The sequence below is a fragment of the Esox lucius genome, chromosome 9, assembly GCF_011004845.1.
Source record: "Esox lucius isolate fEsoLuc1 chromosome 9, fEsoLuc1.pri, whole genome shotgun sequence".
NCBI lineage: Eukaryota > Metazoa > Chordata > Actinopteri > Esociformes > Esocidae > Esox > Esox lucius.
In genome coordinates, this window is record NC_047577.1 from 7,889,483 (window position 1) to 7,915,933 (window position 26,451).

Consider the following 26,451-nt stretch of genomic DNA (forward strand, 5'->3'; position numbering starts at 1 on the left):
CAGGATCCCCATTTTGAAGCTCTGGGCCTGCAGGACTTCTGTGTGATGTTGATATAGGAAGGGAGGCGTCACTCATGTGGTGAAGGTATACATTTCTAGGAAAGAGGATAATCAACATTGGATTTGATTATGTTCTTCCAGTCCTTCATCTATCATTATTTAATTATCCCTTTTATGAATAGATATGAATGGGAATGTCATATTGACATATCCAAAATGATGTGGGTGTAATTAGTATTTGTTCACTCTCACTACCCTAGAAGTGTCTTAGACATTATACACACCACCTAACACCCCCCATGGATGACGTTCCCCTTTAAGTAGTAAACCTCCAGTTGTCTTTTTGTCCTCACTTCTTTGAGTATATTGTTTGGTAAAACTAAAAAGGTGCATATCGTTGTTAAAACCAGCTTTGTGGCAAGAGCTCTCTATCCAACTCTATGGTCACTGAGTACTAAATCGGGTCATCCACAGACCTCAAACCGCAGTTTCTGTTTCCTCAACATTCAAGAACACTCTTCAGCAACCTGTAAGTACGCTTGATGATATATTTTAATGTATCTATTATTATTTTTGGAGCCATTAACCAATAAGAGATGTTAACTGTAGCAATAAAATTACACACAGTGAGTTTGTTAGTTTTCATGATTTAATGTGATGACATTAAGTTTCACCTTCTTGTTATACACTGACATATTTCAAGCCTAATCAGAGTTAGATTGGATTAGATTCAACTTTATTTTCATTGAACAATACAAGTACAGTACAACAAAATGCATTAACCTTACCAGAAGTGCAAATAGAGGAGGGCAGAACATTTACCAGTATTAAGTATATGTATGTACAAGTTGAATGTATAGATGTGTAATTAATGCAAATGCATTACATATGGCAATTATTAATGTGCAGTGGAAAAGTTCACGATTTAAGTATAATGTATGTACAGGTGGGATTACTAGTTGTGTGGCTACAAGTGGCAGTTCCCAATGGCATCTGAATTTCAGTTACACATGCTATCCTACTCCTTCAACTTGCCTTGCTTGCAAATTTTATAGCAACAATGATGTTCCCTAGGTAGACATGTGTATGTAACTGTAGAAAATGTAAGTACAGTGGCAGTTCTAAATGTGCAATGAGGGCAAGTTTAAGGTGCAAGTCGGCATGTGCAAATGAAGTACAGGAATAGCAGCATACCCCTGTCATGTCTGGGTGGTTTTCAATACCTTTGGACAGCATCAGGTAAAACTGCAGGTTACAGATAGTGACGACAGCAGGATGTAATGGGTAACGAGTGGTGACCATTGGGGAGGAGTGATGGTGATGGGTGAGGTGTGATGTGATGGGTGAGGAGTGATGGTGATGAGTGAGGAGTGATGGTGATGGGTGAGGAGTGATGGTGATGGGTGAGGAGTGATGGTGATGGGTGAGGAGTGATGGCCGAGATGTGATGGTGCTGAGTGAGGCATTAAATGACAATGAGTGATGAGTCAGAGCTGATCACATGATCATACAATGCATCATTGACTATTTTTGAAATGTGTTAACCACACCACTGGCTACTTCTTCTTTCCGCTCAGACAGAAAGTGTTGTTGGTTTAGAAGCACTCAGTTTCACTTTACATAATTCATTGATCCCCTCAGCCTGAATCAAATCAGAGGTCATTACAGGACAACAACCTGTATTTGACTGATTTTCTATTTTTCAAGTATTTGCCATAATAAAATTGTTAGTGTGTTCCAACAATTAGATGGGCCCAGCCGGGCTCAGCCCGAAGGAGCGACATGGGGCCGCCTTCCCGTGGGCTCACCACCCACAGGAGGGAACATAAGGGGCCGGTGCGGAGAGGATCGGGCGGCAGTCGAAGGCGGGGGCCTGGACAACCCGATCCCTGGACACGGAAACTAGCTCTAGGGACGTGGAACGTCACCTCGCTGGCGGGGAAGGAGGTTCAGAGGTTCCGACTAGAGGTAGTCGGGATCACCTCTACGCACGGCTTGGGCTCTGGAACCACACTCCTTGAGAGAGGATGGACTCTTCACCACTCTGGAGTTGCCCATGGTGAGAGGCGGCGGGCTGGTGTGGGTTTGCTTATAGCTCCCCAGCTCTGCCGCCATGTGTTGGAGTTACCCCGGTGAACGAGATGGTCGTTTCCCTGCGCCTACGGGTCGTGGGATAGGTCTCTCACTGTTGTTTGTTCCTACGGGCGGAACGTGAGTGCAGAGTACCCGACCTTCTTGGAGTCTCTGGGAGGGGTACTGGAAAGTGCTCCGACTGGGGACTCTATAGTTCTACTGGGGGACTTCAACCAGCTTTGACTGGATCCAGAGGGAGGTTGGAGATATTGAGTCCGAGTGGACCATGTTCTCCACCGCCATTGTCGAAGCAGCCGCTCAGAGCTGTGGCCGTAAGGTCTGTCGAGGCGGCAATCCCCGAACCCAGTGGTGGACACCGGAAGTAAGGGAAGCCGTCAAGCTGAAGAAGGAGTCCTATCAGGCCTGGTTGGCTTGTGGGACTCCTGAGGCAGCTGACGGGTACTCGGGTGAAGAGAGGGGCGGAGCTGTCAACTGATCACCACCTGGTGGTGAGTTGGATCCGATGGCGGGGGAGGAAGCTGGACAGACTCGGCAGGCCCAAGCGTACTGTAAGGGTCTGCTGGGAACGTCTGGCCGAGTCTCCTGTCAGAGAGATCTCATGGTCGACGTCCGCGATCCCGCGGACAGTGCTAATTTGCATAAATATTTCGAAAAATAGATTCTCCATAATCGTCCGATTCCAATGGTATATTATTTGTAGCCACTTTCCTGAAGCGTTCCGTGTATAATTGGGGTTTTCCGTGTATAATATGGGTTGTATAGTTGTATAGTTTGGGTTGCTATGAGAACTTTTCACCAGGCAACGACATTGCCTATTCATCTTAGAAAGGCTCATTTGTACATCAGTATAAATATTACAAGCGTGTACATCACTATATATGATGTTTTTAACCATAATACATCGTTTGTATTATATATAAGATATAAAAATTAATATTTAGTCAAAATAGTATGGGGATGTTCTTGAGTTTTTGGGAAGAAGTTGGTAATTTTTCTGAGTTTATAAAATATATAAGTCCAAACGTAACTAGCGATCTAGTGCTGCCATCTGCTGGCCGTTTTGAGTCATTACACCTATTACATGGGATTTTACATTCAATCTTATTTATTTCATAATGTTTTATTTCTAGGTAGAAGAACCACATTTTTTGGGGGTGCCTATATTTTTTACCTTCTATTATATTATTTTTCATTATTTTCAACCCAATTACAGTGTAATTTGATAGTAAAGGCATGAAAGTATGAGGAAATACCATTGACACAAAATCTAATAATGCTTTAAAAAAAAAATCTTGATGCTGAATGGCAGAAATGTTTTCCGAAAACATTTTTTTTGCCTGTCAAACAGATGAGTTTTATAAATATTGACCCAGAAGTCTGTTTTTATGTGTTTTTATTGTAGCCAGAGGGGTTGCTATTAAAAGGATACATCATAATAGGTTGTATCTGTTACAGAAATGAATCTAGGACCCAACATGTCCCACTAGTGAAATCCGGCCGAAAGCCCCATAGGCTACCAAGGGTTAACTCCCACCTCCGGCAGAGCTTTGACTGGATCCAGAGGGAGGTTGGAGATATTGAGTCCGAGTGGACCATGTTCTCCACCTCCATTGTCGAAGCGGCCGCTCAGAGCTGTGGCCGTAAGGTCTCCGGTGCCTGTCGAGGCGGCAATCCCCGAACCCGGTGGTGGACACCGGAAGTAAGGGATGCCGTCAAGCTGAAGAAGGAGTCCTATCAGGCATGGTTGGCTTGTGGGACTCCTGAGGCAGCTGACGGGTACTGGCAGGCCAAGAGGACTGCAGCCGGGGTGGTTATGGAGGCAAAAACTCGGGCCTGGGATGAGTTCGGTGAGGCCATGGAGAAGGACTATAGGCTGGCCTCGAAGAGATTCTGGCAAACCGTCCGGCGCCTCAGGCGAGGGAAACAGTGCCCTACCAACGCTGTTTACAGTAGAGGTGGGCAGCTGTTGACCTCAACTGGGGATGTTGTCAGGCGGTGGAAGGAGTACTTCGAGGATCTCCTCAATTCCGCCGTCACGTCTTCCATTGAGGAAGCAGAGGATGAGGGCTCAGAGGTGGACTCGTCCATCACCCGGGCTGAAGTCACAGAGGTGGTCAAGAAACTCCTCGGTGGCAAGGCACCGGGGGTGGATGAGATCCGCCCTGAGTACCTCAAGTCTCTGGATGTTGTGGGGCTGTCTTGGTTGACACGCCTGTGTTCCCAGTGCATGTTGGACACCGGCAGGGCTGCCCTTTGTCGCCGGTTCTGTTCATAATTTTTATGGACAGAATTTCTAGGCACAGCCAGGGGCCAGAGGGTTTCAGTTTTGGGGACCACACGATTTCGTCTCTGCTCTTTGCAGATGATGTTGTCATGTTGGCCCCTTCAAACCAGGACCTTCAGCATGCACTGGGACGGTTTGCAGCCGAGTGTGAAGTGGTGGGGATGAGAATCATACTTCCAAATCCGAGGCCATGGTCCTCAGTCGGAAAAGGGTGGCTTGCCCACTTCAGGTTGGTGGAGAGTCCCTGCCTCAAGTGGAGGAGTTTAAGTATCTAGGGTCTTGTTCATGAGTGAGGGAAGGATGGAACGGGAGATTGACAGACGGATCGGTGCAGCTTCTGCAGTAATGCGGGCGATGTATCGGTCTGTCGTGGTGAAGAAAGAGCTGAGCCGCAAGGCGAAGCTCTCGATTTACCAGTCAATCTACGTTCCTACTCTCACCTATGGACATGAGCTTTGGGTCATGACCGAAAGGACAAGATCCCGGATATAGGCGGCCGAAATGAGCTTTCTCCGCAGGGTGGCTGGGCGATCCCTTAGAGATCCCCCTTAGGATGAGAAGCTCGGTCACTCGGGAGGAGCTCAGAGTAGAGCCGCTGCTCCTCCACATAGAGAGGGGTCAACTGAGGTGGCTTGGGCATCTGTTTCGGATGCCTCCGGAACGCCTTCCTGGGAACAACATTGTGTCATTCAAAACGCAGCAATTTTATATATTTTTTTCACCTTATTCAACGTATTTATAAGCATAGTTTTCACTGCTGCATATTAAACCCATATTTGCATGTAAGCAGGCTGGCTATTACACTAACAAATAGAGAAACAGTGCTGTGTTTGTGCTAGCTTTGGTTATAAACCCAGATCGGCTAATAAGCTATTGTATCTAGAGTGCACTCTTTACATTTTGGGACAGTATAGTCAGGATTGCTACTTTTGCTATACACACTCAAGGCATATGAAAATATATTTAAAAGATGATAAAGTACAGACTGTCACATTTCATTTCTAGCCTTTCAAACACATTGTTTTACTTACTACGAAGAACAGCATTTTCAGAGTTCCCTCCACCTATTTTCCATGGGCCACGGACATCACCAAACTCTTGGTATCATTGTTTGAGATGCCTTGGCTAGCCATTTTGAGCTATTGCTAGTTTTTGTGAGTTTCTGATATCCTCTTCATCTAGTGAAATGCTTTTGGGACATTGTCCTGTTGTATAGTGTGAAGCACCACTTAAAGAGTCTGGTGACATTGCATGGTCGATTGGCAGTCAGGATGCTCCTGTGCAGTTCTGAATTACAGTAATTCTGCTGCTGCCATCAGTCGTTTCATCATCAATAAAAATGAGTGAGTCCATCACAGAGGCAGCCATGCCTCCCCATGCCATGATACTACCTCCACCATGCCTCCCCATGCCATGACCCTACCTCCACCATGCCTCCCCATGTCATGACATTACCTCCACCATGCCACCCCATTTCATGACACTACCTCCAGCATGCCACCCCATGTCATGACACTACCTCCACCATGACTCCCCATGCCGTGACACTACCTCCACCATGCCATGACCCTAACTCCACCATGCCACCCCATGTCATGACACTACCTCCACCATGCATTCCCATGCCATGACACTACCTTCACCATGCCTCCCCATGCCATGACTTTGCCTACAGCTGCGTTTGAAATGTAAATAAAGGTTTATCAACATTGTCAGCTAAACATTACTGACTGTTATTGTTGGAGCGACAAACTCATTGATATATACTTTAAAAGTGTAGTACTAGAATAATGGGCAAAGCTAAAGAGATCTGAAATACCTTTGTAGATGTTTCTGTTATCCAGCAGCTACAGAGTGAGTGTTTCTTTCTGTTTCTAAGACAACAGGGCGGGAGATCCAACAATGGTCTTGAGAACAACAGGAAGTGGGTCGGTGGTCTTTCTCTGGTCTCTGACAGGTATGTTTACATTTTTATGTTTTGGTTTCCCTTTTCATCAATCCACAGAAAAATCTAAATTATGATTGTAAGTAAATGTCTTAACATAATAAGAATTGTAGATACCCTATTTGTTAACATTTTTTCTGGGGTGTTTGGTTAGGCATTTCCCATTCCTTTATGACCGTATTTAGAAAGTAATACGAGAATGAAATTGTCAACGTTACATTATGTTAATGTTTACTTTAGAATATAACGACAGAAACACAATAATTGAGTTATGCAATTGAAATGAAGGATATGTGACCTTATGAGTAAATGTATTAAAATGCTTACAGTCAGTGTTATAAAAGGTGTTATAAAGCTTAATTAAATAGTATACATGTTCTTCAATGCACTTCATGTTCCCCCCAAAGAAGGTTTTCACGGCTGGTCACCACTTTTTTTTATTGGCAATAATCTATACAATTAATAAATACTCTTTGATATGGAGGCCCTGAAGCCCAAGGCAATATAAATGCTTTTGGGCCCAGAGACTACGTTTATTTCATTTGAACGACTTAGTAAAAAATCGAATAGTATTTTTTGTTCGAATTTTTTTTTCAGGGCTTCCATACTTTGAAAATATATTTCAGTACCAAAGAAATCATGGGTGTTCCCACTTCACATTAGAAAATATATTTCACAAACTAATAAGTAAAATGCATCTGTGGTTTCCATTCATATTGAAATCAGCACCTCCAGAATTAAGTGTGGGCAGGCTACAGATTTGTGATTGCATTAATGTCCCTCTAATGTCTGACGGTTTTAGTGGTAATGGGTCAGAATGGCTGGGGTGTGACCTACACAGCTCAGAGTATCTCTGCCTTAAAAGGGTCAACAGTGGAGATGTCCTGCTCTTACACATTTCCCAGTGGTACAGTCACATCAGCCTTCTGGTTCATTAAATATGATGCAAAAAACAATCCTGTGAGTCTGACTGAGGACCCAGACTACAAAGACCGTGTGATCTACCATAGCGATGATGAGAATGGCCACAAAGTGACCATCAAAGATATGAGGAAGAGTGACTCGGCTGTGTACATGTTCAGATTCACTACAGATGGAGACAAATATACTGGTTCTCCTGGAGTCTCTCTGTCTGTCACAGGTACAGTAACATTCTTTATAATAAAAATGTCAGTTAAGTTGACTGCAGTTATAACTGCAATGCAAATACATATTAACAACTGTAAACTGCAGTTCAAAGGAATTCAATATTTATTTTAATTTTATTTTAATGTAAATTGAAGTACTGTATACTGTAGATATGATAAATGTTTTTGGTAACACCTCATTTAAAGCATAGCATCATTCTGCGATTAGATGGTTGTGACAAATCTGACTCATATATTATAATCAGTCACACTAAGACACATATAGAGTTCTGCACACTTCTGAAAACATTGTTTAATTTCCAACGATTCCAACGCAACCACTTTAATATGCTTGTTTACTGTAAATGTGCCATATGGCCATATAGGAGGAGCACCCAAAGGAACAACACTCTCATACTATTATTTAACTACAGTTTGTCACAATAATACTAAGCTATATATAAAAAGAAAAATTGGGAATCCTTAAATAACACATCGGGTCTCGATGAAGGAAATATATTATATAAGGGATCAAAATATTTACTGTACATTGTGTAATTACATTGTGTAAATGACATAACAACTGTCATTGGAAACCAAAATCACCAACCAACTAAAATGACATGCTCTTCCAATATGCGTGAATTTCATCACGGCAACTCATTATGTGACTCAGTAGTGTGTATGGCCCCCATGTGCCTGTATGCACTCCCGACAACATCTGGGCATGCTCCTGATGAGACGGCGGATGGTGTCCTGGGGGATCCCCTCCCAGACCTGGATCAGGACATCAGTGAGCTCCTGGGCAGTCTGTGGCGCTACTTGGCGGCGGCGGATGCACCAATACCTAACATCCCAGTGTTTCTCATATGGATTCATGTCTGGTGGATGTGAGGGCCAGTCAATGGCATCAATGCCTTCAACATCCAGGAACTGCCTACACACTCTGGCCACATGAGGCCAGGCATTGTCCTGCACCAGGAGGAACCCAGGGCCAACTGCACCAGTGTAAGTTCTGACGATGGGTCTGAGGATTTCATCCCATTACCTAACAGCATTCATGGTACCGTTGGCTGGCATGTGGAAGTCTGTGTGACCCTCCAAAGATATGCCTCCCCAGCATCACTGACCCACCGCCAAACCGGTCATGCTGGATGATGTTGCAGGCATCCTGGTGTCTCCTCCATGATTTTGAGACTGTACTGGGAGACAAAGCAAACCTTCATGGGATGGCACTTATGGATGTGCCATCCAGGAGGAGCTGGACTACCTGTGTCACCTGAATGGGCTGCAGGTACCTCCTCATGCTCCCAGTAGTAACAAGGACACAAGAAAAATGCAAAACTGTAGAAAAATCAGTCATGAAGAATGAGGAGAGAGCAGTTGTTTGAGGCCACCACCTGCAAAACCATTCCCTTTTTAGGGTTGTTTTGCTGTTGCCTCTCCAGTGCACCTTTCATTTCCACCGAAACAGGTGACATTGATTCACAATTGCTTATGCTTCCTAACTGGACAGAATGATACCCCTGAAGTTCAATTGACTTGGTGTTATACTGAGATGATTACGTGAGATGATCACCTGTTCCCTTAATTTATTTGAGAAGTGTATACTTCTGTCAAATGGCTTACATGTTACTGGAGAATCTTCTGTTAGTCAATAACATGACTGGAAAGTAGAAAACAATACAAAGATGCCAGATTGCTTAAAACATATATGACAGAAAAAGCCTCCTTGTAGGAATCAATATTTTTTTCAATCTGTTTTCATTATGGAATACCTTTTATAGTTTACCCCATTTCAGAACAATGAACAGTTGCAAATTCTGGACACTTCCAATACTGTCATTTCATGCCAACTACATCTAGTGTATCTTTAACTGATTCTTCTGTTTTGTGACTGTTTTTGTTGTGGGTGAAGATGACTGGACTGTGAGATACTCCACTCAGAGTATCTGTGTCTTGAAGGGGTCAACAGTGGAGATGTCCTGCTCTTACACATTTCCCAGTGGAACAGTCACATCAACCTTCTGGTTCACTAAAGATACATACAAAAATCCTGTGAACCTGATTGTGGACTCAGACTATACAGGTCGTGTGAAGTACCATGATGAGAAGTATAGACACACCCTGACAATCACAGACCTGAGAGAGACTGACTCAGCTGTTTACAAATTCAGATTCACAACAGATGGAGACAAATATACTGGGGGTCCTGGAGTCACTCTGTCTGTCACAGGTACAGTAACATTCTTTATGATAATATTCTTTATTTATTTTTAAGTCTGGGAAATTGAGTATTTTTATGAAATATTAATATTGTGTAAAAAACAGAAGATAATAAGGCAAGGCAAAAAAAACTATGTTTTAATGCTGTTATGAACAGTTATCTGGTGTTCTGTGATGTTCAGGGCTGCCGGGAGCTTTGTCATGTGTTGCCACTCCCTTTAGCTGCCGCGTCTTCTGCTTCTTCTCTTTACTCAGGTCTTTGTTGAAGCACCTTTGCCAGTGATTACTGCCTTTAGTTAGTCTCTGGTTTCAGGTGCTTGGCATTCAGGGGATAGACTTTAATGATGGTTTCATCCGAAACAAGAATCTTGTCTCTTGTGATCTGAGAGTTCATTAGGTGCCCTTCAACAAATTCAAAGCTGTCATGTTGTTGGGTCAATTTGTAATATAGTATGCATTTATCAGTTTTAACTAGAGAATTGATCTAACATGAGTAATCTTTGATTAACTTTTGTGAGGACCTTAATGTCATCCAAAGATAAATATTTGTGTAAGAACTGACATTTACTAAATGCTGATGTTGTTTCCTTTTATTCACTGGCTTTAAGCAAAATGTTTACTAAAAGTAGAAATGACCAGATGAACTGTCTGATAAACTGTCTGGAATAATAGCGCTGTGGTTAAGGGTGAAAGAAAATGCATATACATGTTCTTGTTTCATTCACGTGTTTCCTGTTTTCCATGTATGTTGTAAGGTCAGACAAAGGGCAACCCGGCCTAGGTGTCACATTAAAACATTCATAGCACATGGGTAACCAATAGGAAGGAAGAGAAATAGGACAAAGAAGTATTCAGGGTTGTCTACTGACAGGTAAAACATGTATGTGTTTTTCCAATTGTATCAGAGCTTTCAGAATAAACGCTTATGACCTGTTGGCCAGTGTTTCCAATGGGTTCTTTAAGACCAGTTGGCTTTTTCCAGTGTTTCCAGTGGGTTCTTTAAGACCAGTTGGCTTTTTCCAGTGTTTCCAGTGGGTTCTTTAAGACCAGTTGGATTTTTCGAGTGTTTCCAATGAGTTATTTAAGACCAGTTGGCATTTTCCAGTGTTTCCAGTGGGTTCTTTAAGACCAGTTGGCTTTTTCCAGTGTTTCCAGTGGGTTCTTTAAGACCAGTTGGCTTTTTCCAGTGTTTCCAGTGGATTCTTTTGCTTTACGACTATTAAGTCAGAGCCTTACCTCTGACTAGTGACCTTGAACCTGACACAAGTGCCTTTTTCTGAGGATTAATTGTCATGCAGCCCCTCTACCTTGAATGCCGGACATGTGGAGTTCTGTAGGGATTGGCTGTTCTTCTGGTAGGTTCTTCCATCACTAGACAGGAACTCTGAACGTCTGTCAGTCAGTTATGGCTTCCTGGTCATCTCCCTGAGCAAGGTTTATCTCCTCCCTGTGAGGCCAGCTATAGAAAGGCTTCCATGTGATTGTACTGTTTGTTAATTTATTTTTTTCAAACACTCTCTCCCTTGTTAGAGTAATGCAGAGATCTTCAAATGGTTGACTTGTACACCATTACTCCACTCCAGGCCAATGAGCTGGGAGTGACAGGAGAGAAGACAAATTGATTGTTGGACATTCATCATATAATCCAGATTATTATCAATATCCATATTCAGCTGTTTTATCATGTATGCATTGACAGAAATGTGTAACTAAGTCAATGTAGGGAGCCATTACTATGGTGATTAACTCAGCGTGTAATATTAATCTAATTCAGGTTTGCAGGTGAAGATGACACCTGTCACTGTGACAGATGGAGATAGTGTGAATCTGACCTGTATAACCACATGTACTCTGATTGGCCACACCTACATCTGGTACAGGAACAAACAACTCCTCACCAACCAGGAAGTAAGTCTGCATCTAAACCCAGTCAGCAGTGAGGATGCTGGGAACTATTCCTGTGCTGTAAAAGGACTTGAGTCTCTTCCCTCACCTGAGAAGAAACTCATAGTCACATGTGAGTATTTCAATAGAAGGTATATTAGGTATATTGTAGTGATACATTTTATGTTCTGCATTGCTCATAATATTTATGGCTTCCAGATGGCCCAAGGAACACCTCAGTGTCAATCAGTCCCTCTGGTGAAATAGTGGAGGGGAGTTCTGTGACTCTGACCTGCAGCAGTGATGCCAACCCACCTGTGGACAAATACACCTGGTACAAGAAGACTGTAACCTCACCAAAAGCATCAGGACAGAGTTACAGCATCAATAACATCACATATCTGGACAGGGGAGAATATTACTGTGTGGCTGAGAATAAATATGGACGTCTAAACTCATTCTCGGTGTCTGTTGTGGTTCTATGTAAGTATGCCTAACCATCTTTTTTCATTAGTCAGTGCCAACATAAGACACAGAACAACTGAAGGTTTAATTAATACTTACAATATGATATGTGGAGGTAATTGTATATTATGTAACATGTATAAACATTATTTAAGCCCCAGTTCCATAATGCCATCTATAGTAATTCATTTTTTTAAGACACTGTTTTAACATGATGTCCCCCAGATGGACCAAAGAACCCCTCAGTGTCAGTCAGTCCCTCTGGTGAAATAATGGAGGGCAGTTCAGTGACTCTGACCTGCAGCAGTTATGCCAACCCACCTGTGAACAAATACACCTGGTACAAGAAGACTGTACCCTCCCCAAAATCATCAGTAGAGAGTTACAGCATTACCAACATCACATCTGAGGAGAGTGGAGAATATTACTGTGAGGCTGAGAATAAATATGGACGTCTAAACTCTTTCTCAGTGTTTGTGGACATTCAATGTAAGTACACCTAACCCTGTTATTTTTCTATTACACAATGCCACCATATGACACAGAAAATCTATAGCTTTAATAAATACTTACAACATGATATATAGAGGTAATAGTATATTACGTAACTTGTACAAACATGATTTACATCCCAGTTCCATAATGCCATCTATAGTAATTCATTGTTTTGAGATACTGTATTGTATAAAAAATGTCCCCAAAGATGGTCCAAAGATCTCCTCAGTGTCAGTCAGTCCCTCTGGTGAAATAATGGAGGGCAGTTCAGTGACTCTGACCTGCAGCAGTGATGCCAACCCACCTGTGAACAAATACACCTGGTACAAGAAGACTGTAACCTCACCAAAAGCATCAGGACAGAATTACAGCATCACTAACATCACATCTGAGCACAGTGGAGAATATTACTGTTTAGCTGAGAATAAATATGGACGTCTCAATTCTTCTTCCGTGTCTGTGGATGTTCAATGTAAGTACACCTATTTCTGTGATGTTTTTATTAGTGAATGTCACCATATCAAACACTAATACTTAAGCGTCAATTAATACTTACAAAATGATAGGTTGAGCTATTTGTTTAGTATGTTTCTTCTACAATCATGATTCAATTCTGATTTTATAATGCCTTCTAATGTAATTCATTGTTTTAAAACATTGTATTGTAACATAATGTCCATCAGATAGCCCAAAGAACCCCTCAGTGTCAGTCAGTCCCTTTGGTGAAATAATGGAGGGCAGTTCAGTGACTCTGACCTGCAGCAGTGATGCCAACCCACCTGTGGACAAATACACCTGGTACAAGAAGACTGTTACCTCACCAAAAGCATCAGGACAGACTTACAGCATCACTAACATCACATCTGAAGAAAGTGGAGAATATTACTGTGAGGCTCAGAATAAATATGGACGTCTCCACTCTTTCTCAGTGTCTGTAGATGTTCAATGTAAGTACACCTATCCCTGTTATTTTCTCATTACACAATGCCACCATATCAAATAGAAAATCTATAGCTTCATTGAATACTTAAAAAAAAGATATGTAGAGTTAATTATATATTTTGTAACTTGTATAAATATTAAGTCCCAGTTCCAAAACGGCATCTATAGTAAATCATTGTTTCAAGACACTCTTTTAACATGATGTCCCCCAGATGGACCAAAGATCCCCTCAGCGTCAGTCAGTCCCTCTGGTGAAATAGTGGAGGGCAGTTCAGTGACTCTGACCTGCAGCAGTGATGCCAACCCACCTGTGGACAAATACACCTGGTACAAGAAGAATGTTAACTCACCAAAAGCATCAGGACAGAGTTACAGCATCACTAACATCACATCTGAGGACAGTGGAGAATATTACTGTGAGGCTGAGAATAAATATGGACGTCTCAACTCTTCCTCTGTGTATGTGGACGTTCAATGTAAGTACACCTAACCCTGTTTTTTTATTTATTTCATTTGTCAATGCTAATATATAAAACAGGAAAACAGACACTTCAATGAATACTTACATCATAAATTGTAGAGCTATTAGTTTAGTGTGTAACTTGTACAATCATAACATGAGTCCAAGTTCCATAATGCCTTTTACAATAATTAATTGTTTTAAAATATTGTATTCTATTATAATGTCCCCAGATGGCCCAAAGATCCCCTCAGTGTCAGTCAGTCCCTCCGGTGAAATAGTGGAGGGCAGTTCAGTGACTCTGACCTGCAGCAGTGATGCCAACCCACATGTGGACAAATACACCTGGTACAAGAAGACTGTAACCTCACCAATAGCATCAGGACAGAGTTACAGCATCACTACCATCAGATCTGAGGACAGTGGAGAATATTACTGTGAAGCTGAGAATATATATGGACATCTTAACTCTTCCTCAATGTCTGTGGACGTTCATTGTAAGTAAACCTAACTTTGTTATATTTTTCATTAGTCAATGCCACCATATCAAACAGAAAATCTATAGCTTCAAGAAATACTTACAACATGATATGTAGAGGTAATATTATATTATGTAACTTGTACAAACATGATATTAGACCCAGTTCCATGTTGCCATCTATAGTGATTCATTGTTATAAGACACTCTTTTAATATAATGTCCCTCAGATGGTCCAAAGATCCCCTCAGTGTCAGTCAGTCCCTCTGGTGAAATAATGGAGGGCAGTTCAGTGACTCTGACCTGCAGCAGTGATGCCAACCCACCTGTGGACAAATACACCTGGTACAAGAAGAATGATAACTCACCAAAATCATCAGGACAGATTTACAGCATCACTAACATCAGAACTGAGTATAGTGGAGAATATTACTGTGAGGCTGAGAATAAATATGGACGTCTCAACTCTTCCTCTGTGTATGTGGACGTTCAATGTAAGTACACATAACCCTGTGATTTTTTTATTTCATTTGTCAATGCTAAAATATAAAACAGGAAAACAGAAGCTTCAATGAATACTTACATCATGATTTGTAGAGCTATTAGTTTAGTATGTAACTTGTACAATCTTAACCTGAGTCTAAGTTCCATAATGCCTTTTACAATAATTAATTGTTTTAAAATATTGTATTTTATTATAATGTCCCCAGATGGCCCAAAGATCCCCTCAGTGTCAGTCAGTCCCTCTGGTGAAATAGTGGAGGGCAGTTCAGTGACTCTGACCTGCAGCAGTGATGCCAACCCACCTGTGGACAAATACATCTGGTACAAGAAGACTGTAACCTCACCAATAGCATCAGGACAGAGTTACAGCATCACTAACATCAGATCTGAGGACAGTGGAGAATATTACTGTGAAGCTGAGAATATATATGGACATCTTAACTCTTCCTCTGTCTCTGTGGACGTTCATTGTAAGTAACCCTAACTTTGTTATATTTTTCATTAGTCAATGCCACCATATCAAACAGAAAATCTATAGCTTCAAGAAATACTTACAACATAATATGTAGAGGTAATAGTAAATTATGGAACTTGTACAAACATGATATTAGACCTAGTTCCATAATGCCATCTATAGTGATTCATTGTTTTAAGACACTCTTTTAACATAACGTCCCCCAGATGGCCCAAAGAACACCTCAGTGTCAGTCAGTCCCTCTGGTGAAATAATGGAGGGCAGTTCAGTGACTCTGACCTGCAGCAGTGATGCCAACCCACCTGTGGACAAATACATCTGGTACAAGAAGAATGTAACCTCACCAAAAGCATCAGGACAGAGTTACAGCTTCAATAAAATCACATATGAGCACAGTGGAGAATATTACTGTATGGCTGAGAATAAATATGGACGTCTTAACTCATTCTCGGTGTCTGTTGTGGTTCTATGTAAGTATTTCTAACCATATTTTTTCATTAGTCAGTGCCAACATATGAAATAGAACAACTGAAGGTTTAATGAATACTTACAACATGATATGTGGAGGTAATTGTATATTATGTAACTTGTACAAATATTATTTAAGTCCCAGTTCCATAATGCCATCTATTGTAATTCATTGTTTTAAGACACTCTTTTAACATGATGTCCCCCAGATGGACCAAAGAACACCTCAGTGTCAGTCAGTCCCTCTGGTGAAATAGTGGAAGGCAGTTCAGTGACTCTGACCTGCAGCAGTGATGCCAACCCACCTGTGGACAAATACACCTGGTACAAGAAGACTGTAACCTCACCAATAGCATCAGGACAGAGTTACAGCATCACTAACATCAGATCTGAGGACAGTGGAGAATATTACTGTGAGGCTGAGAATATATATGGACGTCTCAGCTCTCCCTTTGTGTCTGTGGACGTTCAATGTAAGTACACCTAACCCTGTGATTTTTTTTGTCAGTCAATGCCACCATATCAAAAAGAAAATACAGTGGGGAGAACAAGTATTTGATACACTGCTGATTTTACAGGTTTTCCTACTTACAAAGCATGTAGAGGTCTGTCATTTTTATAATAGGTACACTTCAACTGTGAGAGACAGAATCTAAAACAAATATCCAGAAAATCTCATTGTATGATTTATTTATAATTCATTTGCATTTTATTGCATGACATAAGTATTTGATCACCTACTGACCAGTAAGAATTCCGGTTCTCACAGACCTGTTAGTTTTTCTTTAAAAAGCCCACCTGTTCTCCACTCATTACCTGTATTAACTGCACCTGTTAGAACAAGTTAACTGTAAAAAACACCTGTACACACAGTCAATCAAACAGACTCCAACCTCTCCACAATGGCCAAGACCAGACAGCTTTGTAAGAACATCAGGGATAAAATTGTAGGCCTGCACAAGGCTGGGATGGGCTACAGGACAATAGGCAAGCAGCTTGGTGAGAAGGCAACAACTGTTGGCGCAATTATTTAAAAATTGAAGAAGTTCAAGATGACGGTCAATCTCCCTCGGTCTGGGGCTCAATGCAAGATCTCACCTTGTGGGGCATCAATGATCATGTGGAAGGTGAAGGATCAGCCCAGAACTACATGGCAGGACCTGGTCAATGTCCTGAAGAGAGCTGGGACCTCAGTCTCAAAGAAAACCATAAGTAAAACACTACGCCGTCATGGATTTAAATCCTGCAGCGCACGCAAGGTCCCCCTGCTCAAGCCAGCGCATGTCCAGGCCCGTCTGAAGTTTGCCAATGTCTATCTGGATGATCCAGAGGAGGAATGGGAGAAGGTCATGTGGTCTGATGAGACAAAAATAGAGCTTTTTGGTCTAAACTCCACTCGCCGTGTTTGGATGAAGAACAACGATGAGTACAACCCCAAGAACACCATCCCAACCGTAAAGGACGGAGGTGGAAACATCATTCTTTGGGGATGCTTTTCTGCAAAGGGGACAGGACGACAGCACAGTATTGAGGGGAGGATGGACGGGGCCATGTATCACGAGATCTTGGCCAACAACCTCCTTCCCTCAGTAAGAGCATTGAAGATGGGTCGTGGCTGGGTCTTCCAGCAAGACAACTACCCGAAACACACAGCCAGGGCACCTAAGGAGTGGCTCCGTAAGAAGCATCTCAAGGTCCTGGAGTGGCCTAGCCAGTCTCCAGACCTGAACCCACTAAAAAATATTTGCAGAGAGCTGAAAGTCTGTATTGCCCAGCAACAGCCCCGGAACCTGAAGGATCTGGAGAAGGTCTGTATGGAGGAGTGGGCCAAAATCCCTGCTGCAGTGTGTGCAATCCTGGTCAAGAACTACAGGAAACTTATGATCTCTGTAATTGCAAACAAAGGTTTCTGTACCAAATATTAAGTTCTGCATTTCTGATGTATCAAATACTTATGTCATGCAATGAAATGCAAATTAATTTCTTAAAAATCATACAATGTGATTTTCTGGATTTTAAAAATGACAGACTTCTACATGCTTCATAAGTGGGAAAGCCTGCAAAATCGGCAGTGTATCAAATTCTTGTTCTCCCCATTGTATATAGATTCAAAGAAATCTTAAAACCTGATATGTAGATGTAATTGTATATTATGTATCTTGTACTAATATTATTTAAGTCCCAATTCCATAATGTCATTTATAGTAATTCATTGTTTAAAGACACTCTTTTAAAATAATGTCCCCCAGATGGACCAAAGAACTCCTCAGTGTCAGTCAGTCCCTCTGGTGAAATAGTGGAGGGCAGTTCAGGGACTCTGACCTGCAACAGTGATGCCAACCCACCTGTGGACAAATACACCTGGTACAAGAAGACTGTAACCTCACCAAAAGCATCAGGACAGACTTACAGCATCACTAATATCACATCTGAGGACAGTGGAGAATATTACTGTGAGGCTGAGAATAAATATGGACGTCTCAACTCATTCTCGATGTCTGTATTGGTTCTATGTAAGTATGCCTAACCATCTTTTTTCATTAGTCAGTGCCAGCATATCAAATAGATAACCTATAGATTCAATGAATACTTAAAACATAATTGTATATTATGTAACTTTTACAAATGTATTTTAAGTCCCAGTCCCATAATGCCATCTGTAGTAAATCATTGTTTGAAGACACTCTTTGTACATGATGTCCCCCAGATGGCCCAAAGAACACCTCAGTGTCAGTCAGTCCCTCTGGTGAAATAGTGGAGGGCAGTTCAGTGACTCTGACCTGCAGCAGTGATGCCAACCCACCTGTGGACAAATACACCTGGTACAAGAAGACTGTAACCTCACCAAAAGCTTCAGGACAGAATTATAGCATTGCTAACATCAGCTCCGAGGACATTGGAGAATATTACTGTGAAGCTGTGAATACATATGGACGTCTCAATTCTACTGCTCTGATGGTCATTGCAACAGGTTATGTTTTAATCTTAAAATACAAGGCTGCTGTGATGGCATTTGCATAGAATAGCACTTTTTAAGAAGTAGATAACGAAACAATATTATCTTGGAACATTTTATTACTTGCAAGGAGAGAGAATACACAGTCGCAGGGTAGCACATTACCAATGAACACATTATTAAGGTAACACATTACAAATGAACACATTATTAAGATAACACATTACTAATGAACACATTATTAAGGTAACACATTACAAATGAACACATTATTAAGGTAACACATTACAAATGAACACATAATTTAGGTATCACATTACAAAGTAACACCTTATTAAGGTAACACATTACAAATTAACACATTATTAAGGTAACACATTACAAATTAACACATTATTAAGGTAACACATTCAATACCTGTACAAGTTGGTGGGTGAAAGAATCTGCATATTCATCCTCGGATGACAACATCTTTTCCTTTTACCTTCCTGCTACCTGTTGGGTGTCGTCCTCTACCCTGTCCTTAATCTCAACGTTTCCATTTACTTAATACTCAAATCATTCGTTCCAAATTTGTAGAATACAAATATACCTGTTCAGGATATTCCTCGACACTACTAGTATATTGTCGAAAATGACTTGTTTGTAGTGAGTCCAAATAGCTTCTGATCAACATGAGATTCCTTTACCCAAATGCCATATCATTGATTATAGGTATGTGCCAATAATATTTTAAATTTTGGTGGATTGGAAATTACACCAAAGTGTACATTACGAAAAAAACACTTTATTTAATATATATAGAAAAAAAATAAAATGCAACTATGTAGTGTGTATTTTCTGGAAATACAAAACATTCCTTCTGTTTAACTTTTAAGGTACAACTTAGAAAAACATAACTAGTAGTATTTCTGTGGAAAAATACTAATTATTTTGAATATTCCCAACCAATGTTTTCTTGCAATGAGACAAAGTTCATTTTGTGCCCCATAGTTTCAGCATGTCAGTGCTTCACTAGAGTCAACTTTATTGAAGTCAATTTCTTCATACAACAGGATAATGACCCAAAGAAGAGCTCCAGACTATCCAATAACTTTTTAGAGAAGAAGCAGTCAGCTGGTATATTGAGCTGTTGTGGGTGCGGCTTGTCCGTACTTTAGATAAGAAGTGCCATTCAAGCCCATCCAAACTGTGGGAGGTGATTCAGGTAGTATGGGGTACAATCCCTTGAGATTAAATCAACAAATTGACACCTAAAATGTCAAAGGTCTGCAAGGCTATGATTGCTGCAAATTGAAGGACACAATTATTATTTCAATGAAATAATCTTTCTAACCTTGTCAATGACTATATATACCAAATTATTTTGTTAATTTTCGTATTCAAACTCATTTCATGTGGGCTTTCATGAAAAACAAAGACGTTTCAAAGTGACCCCAAACTTTTGAACGGTAGTGTATTTAAACATATATATTTCACTTTTTCTTTTGACATAAAACATTTGCTACCTTATTAAATGGCTTTAGTTTGAATGTCATGGTCCCTAAGGCTTTAACACCATCACTGTTTATTGTAGGTATCAGCAAATAATCACAGGCAGGACACAAGGCGCAGAGTTGGAGTATCTCATTCCTTGTATTCATTACCAACAAAACAAATGAAGTACAACCTAAAACTGATGACAAAACTGAAACACAAATAATGAACCACACAGAGTGTGGAATAACAGGAACTTAAATAGGATCCCCAATTAGAGGCAATGCTAAAGGATTCCCCGATATCAGAACCTGACTATCCCCACTAGAGACCCATAGAGATGCCAAGACGTCTCCCCACTGTCAGGCTCACACCATCCCCGCTAGACACCCATAGAGACGCCTAGAGGAGTCTCCATAGGCAGAACCTGACATGCACAGTGCTGTGCCTTTGAAATATTGATTTAATTTGCTGTATATTCAAAATGACATTTACTCATATCCATTTTCTATTTAAGGAAAACAAACATCAGTTAGGACCTCAGCTGCAGGAATCACGGTGGTTGTTCTGTTTCTGGTTCTTCTACTCCTTCTCTTTGGGCTCATGTGGTTTAGGTGAGGGAAAAATATTTTTGTTTTCGATAATTTAAGAATTTCTTTGCACAAACATGTATATATATATATATATATATATGTACTTATACATATAATGTATTCATAACTTTACAAAAACAGAAAGAAGCCCTCCAAATTCACAGCAGACAATGGACACGTGAGTCTGTGCATATGAGAAAATGACTGTGATCGAAGTTCATGCATTGTTGAACTCCTCATCATGTTGTCTGTTCTCTCTACCTGTCAGGGAGATTCTGTGTATACAAACATCTTAATCAAGGACATGGCTCCTATAGCACAACAGACAGCAGAGACAACAGACCACGGAGAGGTGATTCTGTTGAATCAGAAGATCACTTGGATGTCAACGTTTAGTGGAACACATCCTCATCTTGTCTGTCCTTTCTCCATCAGGGATATTCCATCAGGTGTATGAAAATATCGACATTGATATTTCGATCATCAGATTTTTACGAAGTCTGATTAAAATTATATGTAAATATCTGCCTGTATGAAACTTTAAACTCTACTAGACAACAGACATCTCAAGAGCTTTTCTCTGAACTATTACAAAGGACTGTTTGATACTATGGGTTTTGATGAACTGTTCTATGTTAGTTTAGTTGCCTTATAGGTCCGCTTTAAATCTATGGCACTACAAAAGCAATGGGGAGGACAAACTCCCTTTTTTCATTTCTGTTTGATTCTCTTTAGATTGACTGCGGCTCAAGTAGCTGAAGAGGAACTCTCTATTATCTACATCACAGGCCACAACACAGAACCAAGAGGACCGGACCACAACAAGACATGAATGTAGGACAATCTGAAAAAAAAAGGAAAACCTAGAAACAAACGGAACATCACAAAACAAGTCAGAAAGGCCAACAGTCGGATGCAAGACGACACTATTTTCTACAACAACAAAAAAAATAAATTAAGACAGCACATGTGGTGACGACTGTACATATTAGTTGTTGAAAGCCTGGTCATATCCACAGTAACAGTGTCACTAGCAGAACAGGCACTTCACATGTTCCCCAGATAATGGTGAAAAGACACAGATATTGCAGCTGCCTTCCGGGCCAATTTCCCACGACCGACCTCCCCTCGCCCCGCCTCGGTCCGTGACACGTGACACGGTTGGTGAGCTGGTATTGTCATGGTGGGGTGAGGCAGGACACAGAGTGCAGAGCTGTAGGAATTCATCCTTTTCATTGTAAACGCACGAAACAAGACAACGACCTTAAACTGAAGAATGGCCAACATGAAGCAAAACATCCAGGAATGACCAATGAACTGAAAGCCACACAGAACCACTTAAATAGTCGTCTCTAATTGGGGAGAACAGAACACGGTACCGCAGAAATGCCTAGAGGGCCCCAGCCAGAACCTGAGAGGAATACATGGTTGCAGTAGTTCTTGTTATATTGGCACTAAATTGAGGATTACAATTACTTCCACAATGCATTATTTTAGTGTGCAACTACGCAACATGTAATTATAACAGCTCTTGGTACATGTCTGACCATCACGTTAAATGTTTCAATTTGTCTATTCAGGGGTATGATGTCACGTGTTTTTTGAACAAGATATATGTTTTAACTTTGCCATTGAATGCTATTCCACATTTATTACATCTTTGTTTGTTCCATTAAGTAACAGACCAACATGCATAGATTTAATTTAGTTCCTGAAACCAATTCAGGCCTGTCTGCAGACATGATTAATCATATGCCTAACTTCAATATCCTGCTTGTTTAATCATTTAACATTACAAAGCCATGTATTGTGCCGATTCATTAATGAAGTGTTACTCTTACTACTAGTAAACAAATGCCAGGCTCCTACCTGCTCTTCTCTGTGGGCTGTGTATTCCTAATATACATTGTTCTAATCCACAGCTGGACTGGATGAGGATTACAAAGATCAATAAATCATATGATACGATTTGCTGACTCTGTATTCATTTCAAAATATTTTTGTTTACATATTAGTTAAGATACATGTAAGTTTAATAAAAAAAATATTTTGTCACACTGACATTTTGTAACAGATATGTATTCTAAAATGATTACAAAAAACTTAACAAACAATTTCCTAGCATTGTGATAAAAAATTAAAAAAATAAACAGGAAAAAGCAATAAAAAATAACATAATTGACATAATTCAAGCAGTATTCCAATTAATATGTTTTAACATTCAATTATCAAGTAAACAAACTCTATAGGTGTGTATTCTTCCATTTGCATATTAGGAAATACACTAGAAAATGAAATAGTTTTAATTATATTAATTATATCATAGATACATTAAATGTAACTGGACATGGCTTTTAGGCAGCCTACAGTGGGGAGAACAAGTATTTGATACACTGCCGATTTTGCAGGTTTTCCCCTTACAAAGCATGTAGTAGTGTGTACATTTTGTCATAGGTACTCTTCAACTGTGAGTGACGGAATCTAAAACAAAAATCCAGAAAATCACATTGTATGACTTTTAAGTAATTAATTTGCATTTTATTGCATGACATAAGTATTTGATACATCAGAAAAGCAGAACTTAATATTTGGTACAGAAACTTTTGTTTGCAATTACAGAGATAATACGTTTCCTGTAGTTCTTGACCAGGTTTGCACACACTGCAGCAAGGATTTTGGCCCACTCCTTCATAGAGACCTTCTCCAGATCTTTCAGGTTTTGGGCCTGTCGCTGGGCAATATGGACTTTCAGCTCCCTCCAAAATGTTCTATTGGGTTCAGGTCTGGAGACTGGCTTCTTATGGAGTCACTCCTTAGTTGTCCTGGCTGTGTGTTTTGGGTCGCTGTCATGCTGGAAGACCCAGCCATGACCCATCTTCAATGCTCTTACTGAGGGAAGGAGGTTGTTGGCCAAGATCTCGCGATACATCCATCCACCCCTCAATACGATGCAGTTGTCCTGTCCCCTTTGTAGAAAAGCATCCCCAAAGAATGATGTTTCCACCTCCAAAAGCTCTATTTTTTGTCTCATCAGACCACATGACCTTCTCCCATTCCTCCTCTGGATAATCCAGATGGTCATTGGCCAACTTGTGCTGGCCAGCCTGGACATGTGCTGGCTAGAGCAGGGGGACCTTGCGTGAGCTGCAGGAATTTAATCCAGGACGGCGTAGTGTGTTACTAATGGTTTTCTTTGAGACTGTGGTCCCAGCTCTCTTCAGGTCATTGACCAGGTCCTGCCGTGTAGTTTTGAGCTGATCCCTCACCTTATTCATGATCATTGATGGCCCACGAGGTGAGATCTTGCATGGAGCCCCAGACCGAGGGAGATTGACCATAATCTTGAACTTCTTCAATTTTCGAATAATTGCGCCAACAGTTGTTGCCTTCTCACCAAGCTGCTTGCCTATTTCCTGTAGCCCATCCCAGTCTTGTGCAGGTTCACAATTGTATCCCTGATGTCCTTAAACAGCTGTCTGGTCTTGGCCATTGTGGAGAGGTTGGAGTCTGTTTGATTGAGTGTGTGGACAGGTGTCTTCTTTACAGTTAACGTTTTCAAACAGGTGCAGTTAATACAGGTAATGAGTGGAGAACAGGAAGGCTCCTTAAAGAAAAATGAACAGGTCTGTGAGAACCGGAATTCTTACTGGTTGGTAGGTGAGCAAATACTTAAGTCATGCAATAAAATGCAAATTAATTATTTAAAAATCATACAATGTGATTTTCTGGATTTTTGTTTTAGATTCCGTCTCTCACAGTTGTACACAAGATACAAAAATGACAGACCTCTACATGCTTTGTAAGTAGGAAAACCTGCAAAATCGGACGTGAATCTAATACTTGTTCTCCACACTGTACATTATTACAGATCAACATTAAAAATAATAAGAAAGTGCATATAACATATGACATCTAATAAAAAATGTAATGAGACCAAAACATAACACAATAGATCTGGTTTATTGATCTGTAAAACAAGCTACTTTTCTTCATATATAGATACCATGGGGCTGACCGTGAAAGTCAGTTTGTGGTTATTTCTTGGTTGGTTTCATATCTTGTTGAGTTCAGGTTTTGTTGTGTTCAGGTGGTTCTTCATTCAGGTCTTGCTGTATTTATGTAATGTTGTGTTCAGGTTCTCTTGGTTCTGGGTTTGTAGAAATTAGATGAATCCTCTTTTTGTCGCTGTTTAACTGATATGAGAAAAACAGAAATGAAACAAATTTCAACCTGTCCCCTCTGTAGTGCAATACAGGGCTTTTATTAGACTATTTGGAAGTCGCCCCTACATCAGCCATCATATTGACCAATACGTGGTTATTTTTTAGTTTTTCATTACATAGTTCCCCCATTTTAGAGTATTTGGACAGAGCACACATTATTTATATTATTATTATTTAAATGTCTCACCTCTCCATCATCTTTTGTCTCTGCTGTCTGTTGTGCTGTAGGGACATGGTTTTGTTTGAGAAATTTATATTGACATAATCCTCCTCCTGGATAGAGAGGACAGACAACATGAAGAAATGTTCCACAAAACACAAACATCGATCACAATCAACTTCTAATTTCAACAGACTCACCTGTCCATCGTCGGCTGTGAATTTGGAGGCCTTCTTTCTGTTTTTTGTAAAGTAATGAATGAATGACTTCATTAATTAAATTATATCTATATAATAAACAGGGCCTATGTATATATATATAAATATGCATGAAGAGAGAGAGAAAGAGGGAGAGAGAGAGATACACTCACAGTATCTGTAAATATTTTTGTAAATATTTCATTATATCTGTTCATGTAACAACACTGAAAAAATGCTACTTTGCTACAATGTAAAGTAGTAAGTGTACAGCTTGTATAACAGTGTAAACTTGCTGTCCCCTTGCTGTATATATATAGTGCTAAGAAAAATTATTTAAATTAAAATAATCTTTAAAAAATGCTTTTCCTCTCACCTGAACCAGATGAATCCAGAGAGACAGACAATGAGAACCAGAACAACCGCTGTGGTTCCTACAGATACAGTCAGAACTGATGTCTGTTTCCCTAAAATACAATGTGGATGATATGAATACATGATGTTGGAATCAACAGAGAATAAATGTAATACAAAATACGAAATAAAAATATTCATAAAATGTTCACTTGATTGTGTTATTTCAAAATAATCTGTATCACTGTCATGGAAATGAACACAAATGATAAAGATATGTCTGATTACTGAAATTGAACCTCCATAAAACAGCAATTGCAGGAAACAGTGTTTACATCCTCATTTGCAACACTCTGCTTAATGAATGATGTCCTGACCCTGGTTAAACAGGAGACATCACAGGGGGTCCCGCAATTTTCCCAAGGACTCTAAATGACCATTGTAACTTACAAGACAGATGGGATATATACTGACAGAACAAAGAAAAGATACATGGCTATCCTCAGGTCAAACCAAGATGTCTTGAACAGATTAACAGAGAGCCCTATGATTTGTTATTTACTTGCTCATTGACCAGGTTACATCAAGATATCATAAACAAAGTTCACGTGTTCACTATTTTCAAATGTAAGTTTCCACAATATC

General features: G+C 40.4%; 1 protein-coding gene and 1 long non-coding RNA gene across 2 annotated transcripts; both read left to right on the top strand.

Annotated features, from left to right (window-relative positions):
* Positions 1-9,340: 9,340 nt before the first annotated feature.
* LOC117594922 (B-cell receptor CD22-like) lies at positions 9,341-12,057 on the top strand (the record flags this gene model as incomplete). The annotated part of the gene is made up of 3 exons (XM_034294477.1): positions 9,341-9,686; positions 11,451-11,693; positions 11,780-12,057. Coding segments are annotated over 3 exons (867 nt in total), but the record flags the coding sequence as incomplete, so codon positions are not given.
* Positions 12,058-18,645: 6,588 nt separating this feature from the next.
* On the top strand, positions 18,646-22,848 carry LOC105007659. Its single transcript, XR_003782190.2, has 5 exons — positions 18,646-18,818; positions 20,797-20,893; positions 21,014-21,050; positions 21,141-21,224; positions 21,608-22,848. It is a non-coding gene; the product is annotated as an uncharacterized LOC105007659 (long non-coding RNA).
* The last annotated feature ends 3,603 nt before the right edge of the window (positions 22,849-26,451 follow it).